Here is a 10,533-nt window from a genome sequence, read left to right on the forward strand (position 1 = left end):
CATACATTAGCTAGCAAATCAGTTTAATTTTAGCTGGCCAGGTCATAGAGAACGTTAGCAAGCTAAATATGAGTCTGGCTGGCGCTGGCATGAGTATGTGGTAATGTTAGTTACAGCATGGTGAGGGTGAATTCAATTCTTCATTAGCGAAGCCAGCTGCACGTCACATATTGGCTACCTAACAACATGACATTATTTATTTTTTGAGGTTCAAACAAGTCCACCAAGGCCAGCCCAACCCGGATTGACTTCAAAGTGCTAATAGAAACGGTGCTTTAGTGAATTTGTCAATACATTTCCAAAAATGTCTAAACGAAACTGCAACGCCAAGTTAATAAAAGCCTTTTTTAATATTTACCTCATGTACATGATATAATTGGTTTATAGCACCCTTCTAATCATTAAGCAATGTGCAGAAAATTCCACCTCCTAGCCTTTCCATTGTAGAGCTATGATAAACTTTTTGCCTATTTTCAAATGTAAGTTGTAAACACAATCCAGCATGTTGCTGCCATTTGTACAATGTTCTGTTGAAAAAATGGTAATATATATATAACGATACCATATTGCTTATAGAGGATTGTGGTCAATTCAAATTGAATTCAGTCAATTCAGGAATTAAGCTCGATTTCAATGACTTCTCAATAACCTGAAAAGTAGAAGCTATTAATTTCAACTGTTTTTCCTCTTTCTGAATGAACTGCCTTCAATTTGAATTGACCAACCCTGGATTATAACTATCAAGTTATTTCAGTATCTAGGGTGAATGGGTTATGGGTTGTTTTTGGACAGGACTGTAGAATTCCCTGACATAGGCTCAAATCTGTTTCTCCAGGCTTTTGGGCAGTCTTTCCTGCAGCCAGACATCCACATCTTCAAGCAGAACCTCTTTTACTTGGAGTCCCTCAACAGCAAGCACAAGCTCTACCACAGAGTGAGTTCAGCTCTTATATGCCATACCATTAGCTCCTAAAGTGCATTTATTGTTGCTCCAAAATTACCCTTTCTCTGCTTTGTGACACTTTATTTGTATGGTCCAACTTAATAACCTCACCTAATATTGTTGTCATCATGAAAATATGATTACCTTTCTATTGCTATCTAATTCTAAACTATATATACAAAAGTATGTGGACACACCTTCAAATGAGTGGATTTGGCTTTTTTAGCCACACTCATTGCTGACAGGTGTATAAAATCGAGCACACATCCATGCAATCTCAATAGACAAACATTGGCAGTAGAATGGCATTACTGAAGAGCTCAGTGACTTGCAACGTCGCGCTCTCATAAAATACCACCTTTACATCAAGTCAGTTAAAATTTCTGCCCTGCTAGAGCTGCCCCGGTCAACTGTAAATGCTGTTATTGTGAAGTGGAAACGTCTAGGAGCGGCTCAGCCGCGAAGTGGTAGGCCACGCCTAAGATCACCATGTGCAAAGCCAGGCGTCGGCTGGAGTGGTGTAAAGCTCACCGCCATTGTACTCTGGAGCAGTGAAAATTTGTTCTCTGGAGTGATGAATCCCGCTCTACCATCTGACAGCCCGACGGACAAATCTGGGTTTGGTGGATGCCAGGAGAACGCTACCTGCCCCAATGCACAGTGCCAACTGTAAGGTTTGGTGCAGTAGGAATAATGGTCTGAGGCTGTTTTTCATGGTTTGGGCTAAGCCCCTTAGGGAAATCGTAACGCTACAGCATACAATGACATTCTAGACAATTCTGTGGTTCCAACTTTGTGGCAACAGCTTGGGGAAGTCCCTTTCCTGTTTCAGCGTCACATTGACAATCCAATAACAGAAGCTTGTCAAAATCAGTGTGGAAGAACTTCACTGGCCTGCACAGAGCCCTGACCTCAAACCCATTGATAAACTTTGGGATGAATTGGAACCAACTGCGAGCCAGGCCTAATTGCCCAACATCCGTGCTCGACCTCACTAATGCTCTTGTGGCTGAATGGAAGCAAGTCCCCGCAACAATGTTCCACCATCTAGTTCAAAGCCTTCCCAGAAGAGTGGAGGCTGTTATAGTAGCAAAGAGGGGACCAACTCCATATTAATGCCATTGATTTTAGAATTAGATGTTCGACAAGCAGGCGTCCACATACTTTTGGTCATGTAGTGTATTTCTATGATTGCCATAATATAAAACAACATAAATACAACGTTGACATTACACATCATGATGCTATTATTATCACAGTCATCAGTCATGATAGCAGCACTAAATGCTGAGAGAAGTATGAAGTTTAATATATTTGTCAATTTCTTCACTTTTGCATCTCAAAAAGGTCATTTAAGGGGGTGCTTATATTTGTCCTGTTTTACACATGTACAAGTGTACTCCTGAGACACCCTCGGAGAGCGGGGCCAGGGATCAGCCATTATTGACGACGATCCCCAACCCAATTAGGGTTGTGCAGATTGACATATTTTTTTTACCTAGTCAGCTCAGGGATTTGAACTAGTAACCTTTCTGTTACTGGCCCAACGCTCTAACTGCTAGGCTACCTGCCGCCCACCGTCCGAGTCTTGAATTCATAAATACATGTGTTTTTAGGTTGATAGACTGGTTGCAGTTTGCAGACAGCTCTCCTTACTACATAGGTTTCAAACATGGCATTATTTTAAGTGCATTTAATGAATTATTACTGTAAAATATTGTGATCGATTTGTGGTCAACAACTAGCCAAGTATATCCAGTTTTTAAATAATTTCCTAGACTACTCTTATCATCTTACCGTTTGTTTCATGCATTTACAGTGCCTTTGGAAAGTAGTCAGACCCCTTGACTTTTCCCACATTTTGTTACGTTACAGCCTTATTGTAAAAGTCATTATATAAAAACAATTCCACAGCAATCTACACACAATACCCCATAATGACAAAGCGAAAAGTTTTTTTTTGTACATTTTTGCAAGTGTATTAAATATAAAAAACGGATACCTTATTTACATAAGTATTCAGCCCCTTTGCTATGACACTCGAAATTGAGCTCAGGTGCATCCTGTTTCAACTACTTGATCGGAGTCCACCTGTGTTAAGTTCTATTGATTGGACATGATTTGGAAAGGCACACACCTGTCTATATAAGGTCCCACAGTTGACAGTCCGTGTCAGAGCAAAAACCAAGCCATAAGGTTGAAGGAATTGTCGCTATAGCTCCAAAACAGGATTGTGTCAAGGCACCGATCTTGGGAAGGGTACCAAAAAAATGGCTGCAGCATTAAAGGTCCCCAAGAACACATTGGCTGCCATCATTCTAAAATGGAAGATATTTGGAACCAGCAAGACTCTTCCAAGAGTTGGATGTCCGGCCAAACTGAGCAATCGGGGGAGAACGGCCTTGGTCAGGGAGGTGACCAAGAACCTGATGGTCACTCTGATAGAGCTCCAGAGTTCCTCTGTGGAGATGGGAGTGCCTTCCAGAAGGATAACCATCTCTGCAGAACTCCACCAGTCAGGCAGGCCATTATGGTAGAGTGGCCAGACGGAAGCCACTCCTCAGTAAAAGGCCCATGACAGCCCGCATGGAGTTTGCCAAAATGCTCCTAAAGGACTCAGACCATAAGAAACAAGATTGTCTGGTCTGATGAAACCAAGCTTGAACGTTTTGCCCTGAATGCTAACTGTCACGTCTGGAGGAAACCTGGCACCATCTTTATGGCGAAGCATGGTGGTGGCAGCATCATGCTGTGATGTTTTTCAGCGGCAGAGACTGGGAGACTAGTCAGGATTGAATGAAAGATGAACGAAACAAAGTACAAAGAGATCCTTGATGAATACCTGCTCCAGACCGCTCAGGACCTCAGACTGGGGCGAAGGTTCACCTTCCATCAGGACAACGACCCTAAGACAACGCAGGAGTGGCTTCGGGCCAACTTTCTGAATATACTTGAGTGGCTCAGCCAGAGCCCGTACTTGAACCCGATGCAACATCTCTGGAAAGACCTGAAAATAGCTGTGCAGCAGCGCTCCCTATCCAACCTGACAGAGCTTGAGAGGATCTGCAGAGAAGAATGGGAGAACCTCCCCAAATACAGGTCTTCCAAGCTTGTAGCGTCATACCCAAGACTCGATGCTGTAATCGCTGCCGAAGTTGCTTCAACAAAGTACTGACTGTTTTTAATTATAAATTTAACGAACATTTATAAAAACCTGTTTTTGCTTTGTCATTATGGGCTATTGTGTGTAGATTGAGGGGGGCAATTTAATCAATTTTAGAGTAAGGGTGTAACGTACCAAAATGTGGAAAAAGTAAAGTGGTCTGAAAACTTTCCAAAGGACTGGATGCTGTTTGCACATGATCTGTAAACAAATGTCTAATGTCCATTTTATTAGGATCCACATTTTTTTAATTAGTTAACCTTTATTTAACTAGGCAAGTCAGTAAAGAACAAATTCTTATTTACAATGATGGCCTAGGAACAGTGGGTTTAACTACCTTGTTCAGAGGCAGAAGGACAGATTTTTACTTTGGAGATTCAATCTAGTAACCTTTCGGTTACTGGCCCAACCCTCTAACCACAAGACTACCTGCCGCCCCAAAATCAGCTAATTTTCCTGTGGTCCAACACAGAACTAAAAAGACCTTACAACTACATTTTACATTGATGACATAATCAACATTAAAATAATGGACAGACAGTTACAGTACCTGACAGAATAATATAAGCACTCTCTGAGATTAGTATCTGTCCAGTTTATATGGTCGATTTGCCTGGCTACCCAAGCTCCTTGCTCCAGCCAAATGCTGCGTGGCCCACGGACGTTAGTTTCTTCTCCACAATTGGTCTGGATCCATTCTAGACCGTCTGATTGCTTGCAGAAGCCAATGGGTTGGGCCAGAACACGTGGGTAAATTCATCATTGGCTTTGATACTCTGATTGGTTAGATGATCCAATCGCTGATGACTTTGTTTTGTACTGTAGTACCCTCATTTTGATGTCACAACAAACGACTTCAATGATGGCAGTCTCAGACTGATGTATAACGATAGAGCAGTGGAATAATTTTGTTTGCGTCATCAGGAAAATGGCTTTAGAGGTTATTTTATTACTTTCTTGAAGGTGAACTAACTTTTTGCCTGAAGTGTGAGTTGGTCAAGAGTTACATTCAGTGATCGCCATTGTGGACAATAACGATGCGTGGAATTTAAATCATTCATTTGGGGACAATGAAAATGCATGGAATTAAATTGAATGATTCTAACTTGGCGTTTGGCCACACTGTTCTTGCTGTCTGTGTGTCTATTCCAGAAGCTGTTCCGGACCTCCATGCTGTTTCATTTCATCAACGTGCTCCTACAGGTGCTCCTCCACAAAAGTCACGACCTGCTCCAAGAGGAGATCGCCCTGGCAGTGTACAACATGGCCTCCGTGGACTTTGATGCGTTCTACTCTGCCTTCATGCCCGAATTCCTCAACGGCTGCCAGGGTGTGGACGCCAACCAGCGGGCGGTGCTCGGCCGCAATTTTAAACTGGAGCGGGTAAGACTTAATGGGAATTGGTTTATAGAGTGGGTTATGGCCGCGGCGGTGGGAGTCTAGGGTAGGGTATACTGTGTTTTCATAGTAAAAGAGGTGATGGTGGTGGTATTAGCCAAATATGATATGGTTATGTTGCTCTTGGAATTATCAGAGACTCTGGACTGAGAAATATGAGTGGAAAACCGGTAGCATCGTTGTATCTCAGATTTTCCTGTTTGAACTGAATGCTTAGAGTATGACAGGATGCAATTGTTTAATTACCATAAAATCTGTTATGCATGTGACTTTGCATATGTGCAACAAAATGTCTAAATTTCCCATGGCCCATATTCGGGACTGGAGGAGGGCCAGGGGGAACAGTATGTGTGCTTATAAACAAAAACTCCCATATGCAACATACAATTTACATTGTCTCTTTTCCAATATATACACTAGCACACACTGGTGGGATAGTTCCAATGGGTGTTCTTGTACATTGGATGTTTAAATTTCACATTTTTGTTTTCTTTGTAACCAGTGCCTCTCTTTCGTTCTCTCTCTCTCGTTTTAGGACTTGCCCTCCTTCACTCAGAGTGTGCACAGACTGGTAAACGACCTGCGTTATTACAGATTGTGTAACAGCAGCCTTCCCACTGGCACTGTCAAGCTATAGCACATCGCCCACTCCAAACAGCTCAGATTTTCAACATTGTGGTCTATCCAAACCAGTGCTTCCCACTCCCCTCCTATCTACCCCCTCTAATTCTGAGCCACCACCTCTATTGAGCCTCCCAGGGGGATAGGAACTCCACATGGGCTGGCCTGTCTTTTGGGTTGAAGATTCTCTGAGAAAAGTACGGACTGACGGTTGTGCTCTAGGAGCTTCATTTCTGCTGTAGAGGGTTTTATTATTTTATTTTTTTTAGCAACGCCCTCCTTCACTTGTCTGTTGCCATTGATGATGACGAGGCCAAATTGATGGGCGGCAAGATGGGCAGATCTGGTCTTGTCTAGACCCAATTTAAACCCAGACTGAAGCGGTCTGAGCCAGGCCTTCCGTCCCAGGCCTCTGCGACAAGGCCAGGCTGGGACTCAGCACTTTCCAACTCGATTTTGAGTTTTTAAAACAAACTTGTACGCTTTTATTGATCTTGCCTTCAGTTTTTCATCTCCAAAGGAGACAGACTTTCAACTTAATGTCTTTCATATCATTCCATTCTGAAACAGAAGAAACTATGCTTAATTAATAAAGTTTATTAAAAAAAAAAAATGTTTTTGTTCATTTGTTTTTGTGCTATGACGTGACACTGAATCTTGCGATTACATTTGAAAGAATTGCAAAAACAATGACAAGTAGACTTTAAAAGAAAGCAATGTACAATGATCACAATTTATTATAAGGTTGGAATAAAAAACCTGCATTCACAAGGGGTTCTCCAGAACTGACAATACCACCCTGGGTTCCGGTTTCCTGGATTCTAAATAAAAAATGTTTTTTAGTCCAGAACTAGGCCTAATCTGTAAATAAGTCATTGTAAATAAGAATTTGTTCTTAACTGAATTTAAAAAATATATATCATCTGTATCTGGGATACCCGGCCCTGTGTGTGCTCCAATAATTCAGGATTAGTTCATTTGACTAAGCAACAACAAAGGAGTTGGCTAAGAGCACATAGACAGGCTAAAACTCAAAATATATTTTATTAGGCTATGGATATTTTCACTGTTCAACCTAGTGCATTTTCTTGTACGTTAAGCAAATACATCAGACAATAAATAAATATTGAATGTATAGGTCTAACCCCACAAGGCATATTTTTTTAAACATTGAAATGGACCATTTCGACCTTAACTGCGATAGGGTGAGAGACATGACATAGGCCAGACATGACATCAAACACAGAAATTCATGAAAAACAAAATTGACAGTTTAAGGACTCTTAATGAAATTCGGATTTCCACTAGCGTCACCCTCATGTGGGTGCTAGCAAACTATCAAGCATGCTCGGTATCAACAGCCAATCCAGTAGGGTCTGGAAGCTATAATGAGCATTGATTGGTCGATAAGTGCTGTGATTTTGCAAAATATTTGCATAAAGTTAAGCTTTCCCCAAATGTGTTCCCGCCCTGTCCATGCTCCCTCGCCCATGCTCCCCCCGCCCACTTCTCTTCCCTCCATTGAAAATGAATGGGCCTCCATTGTTTTATCGCCCCAACTTTCTCTGTGGATCTCGGCCGTTACCCCTCCCTTCCCCATAACATAACCCCCCCCCTGTTCTCAATATCAGCTTGTTGACGTGTGGATTAATTAACCATATGCCGTAAATGTGCAATGATTGGTTGCAAGGCTTTTTATACTGCTGTGAAAGTTCAATGTTGTGTGACAATATTTCATTGACTTGGCTTTATGTGGAAATAGTGCAGTGATTGGCAAGATCAACGCAGGTTGCCCGCTGAGCAGCACCTGATGCTTCCTGGTCACTGTGTGTTGTGTATATTATTTATTAACTTTCGATGATTATATTGGAGATAAATATATACAAAATCTAACATTTGCTGTTGGCTTGCTAGCAACCACATATATATGTATGCATATGTATGTGTCTGTATGTATATATATGTGTGTGTATGTATATCTGTGTCTGTATGTATATGTATGTGTGTGTGTATACATGTGTGTTTGTTAGACTCCATGAGGGTGGTATGAGGGCCTGACGTCCACAGGTGGGGGTTGTGCTTTTACAGCCCAACACCGTGCAGGACGTTTGGCATTTGCCAGAGAACACCAAGATTGGCAAATTCGCCACTGGCGCCCTGTGCTCTTCACAGATGAAAGCAGGTTCACACTGAGCACATGTGACAGTCTGGAGACGCCGTGGAGAACGTTCTGCTGCCTGTGCTGCCGCACAGCCCCCCAAAGATGTGCTCGCCAGAGGTAGCCTGACTGCCATTAGGTACCGAGATGAAATCCTCAGACCCCTTGTGAGACCATATGCTGGTGCGGTTGGCCCTGGGTTCCTCCTAATGCAAGACAATGCTAGACCTCATGTGGCTGGAGTGTGTCAGCAGTTCCTGCAAGAGGAAGGCATTGATGCTATGGACTGGCCCACCCGTTCCCCAGACCTGAATCCAATTGAGCACATCTGGGACATCATGTCTCGCTCCATCCACCAATGCCACGTTGCACCACAGACTGTCCAGGAGTTGGCGGATGCTTTAGTCCAGGTCTGGGAGGAGATCCCTCAGGAGACCATCCGCCACCTCATCAGGAGCATGCCCAGGCGTTGTAGGGAGGTCATACAGGCACGTGGAGGCCACACACACTACTAAGCCTCATTTTGACTCGTTTTAAGGACATTACATCAAAGTTGGATCAGCCTGTAGTGTAGTTTTCCACTTTAATTTTGAGTGTGACTCCAAATCCAGACCTCCATGGGTTGATAAATTTGATTTCCATTGATAATTTTTGTGTGATTTTGTTGTCAGCACATTCAACTATGTAAAGAAAAAAGTATTTAATAAGAATATTTCATTCATTCAGATCTAGGATGTGTTATTTTAGTGTTCCCTTTATTTTTTTGAGCAGTGTATATTTTTTTGTATGCATGTATGTATATGTATGCATGTTTTTTTGTATGTGTGTGTGTGTGTGTGTGTGTGTGTGTATATGTATATATATGTATGTGTGTGTGTGTGTGTGTGTGTGTGTGTATGTATATATATGTATGTGTGTTTTTGTATGTATGCCTGTGTATATATACACGTTTATGTATGTGTATGTGTTTTTTTGTATGTATGATGCAGACAATTACATTGGAAGCTACAATCTATCAGCAATATTAAATCTGATCTACCCCCTAACAACAACAAAAAGGTATTGATATTTACTGTGGATAAATTGTTTCCTGTAGGTGTGTTTGTACCTGTGTGTTTCTCTCATATGATATGCCTTGCTTGTTCTTCGTCACCAGAAATGAAGAAAGTTCAGTTTGGTTAGGATTCATTGCAATGGAAATGCTTAGCCTTACAAACACTACTTGGAGAAGGGAATATGGATTGTTCTGGGTTATTCTTTTTAATCCAGTGTGACCGTGACCCTAGACTTTGTCTTTTTACTTGCTCCAATTTTGTCTTCTCTTTCAGGTAAATGACCCACTCTTTGTTTGTTAACATGAGCTTACGTGTTTGTTTAGCTTCCAAAGGGGTGGATGGGACTCGAGGGCAATTTTAATAATTTAACCATGGGAGTTCTGCTCCCTGCACTTGCCAACAGTTTGGAACTTTTAGCCTACAAGTCTAGGTGAAGCCCTAATTCTAGTGTAGTTCATTTCGTTTAAAAAAAGATGACTTTCTAAAATCGTTTTTTTATAGCTATTATTTTAACGATGATGATAATGAAACGAAACTAGTATTATACGCCTAATATTGGTTTGTCTTCTTTTAGAACAAAATTGCCCTTTAATCTTAATCTAGAGTCTGACTCCAACACTTAATTGTTATTAAAAATAAGGCCCGAAACCAAGCATTAATGTATTTTAGTTTTTTATTCAACCAAATAAGTGTCAGAAAAAAAAATCTGGTAACAGTTGAGGATGTAGGCCAATGACATGCATCTTCAATGGGTATCTTTTTAAATAGGTACAGTGCATTCAGAAAGTATTCAGAACCCTCTACTTTTTCCAAATGTTACGTTACAGCCTTATTCTAAAATTGATTAAAAAAAATTTCCCCCTCATCAATCTACACACAATACCCCATAATGACAAAGGAGTTCTGTCAGTGACCATCGGGTTCTTGGTCACTTCCCTTCCCTTCTCCCCTGATTGCTCAGTTTGGCCTGATGGCCAGCTCTAGGAAGAATCTTGGTGGTTCCACTATGTTCTTGGGGACATTTTTTGGATGCACCTGAGCTCAATTTCGGGTTTCATAGCAAAGCGTCTAAATAGGTTAATTCTGTTTTATAATAAGGCTGTAACGTGGCAAAATGTGGAATAAGTCAAGGGGTCTGAATACTTTCCGAATGCACTGTATGTGGGCCTTACTAGGGGCCAGGCACACTGAAAAC

At 41.6% G+C, this 10,533-nt stretch overlaps 1 protein-coding gene across 1 annotated transcript in view; it reads left to right on the forward strand.

Annotated features, from left to right (window-relative positions):
• The window catches only part of xpo6 (exportin 6), a 62,269-nt gene extending 55,862 nt beyond the window's left edge, over positions 1-6,407 (forward strand). Inside the window, exons 22-24 of the mRNA XM_029635214.2 lie at positions 836-934; positions 5,259-5,489; positions 6,040-6,407. Coding sequence (XP_029491074.2) covers positions 836-934; positions 5,259-5,489; positions 6,040-6,141 — 432 coding nt within the window. The 3' untranslated portion in view covers positions 6,142-6,407. The remainder of the gene's footprint in view (positions 1-835; positions 935-5,258; positions 5,490-6,039) is intronic.
• The last annotated feature ends 4,126 nt before the right edge of the window (positions 6,408-10,533 follow it).

Source organism: Oncorhynchus nerka, linkage group LG26 (genome assembly GCF_034236695.1).
Source record: "Oncorhynchus nerka isolate Pitt River linkage group LG26, Oner_Uvic_2.0, whole genome shotgun sequence".
In the NCBI taxonomy this organism is placed as follows: Eukaryota; Metazoa; Chordata; class Actinopteri; order Salmoniformes; family Salmonidae; genus Oncorhynchus; species Oncorhynchus nerka.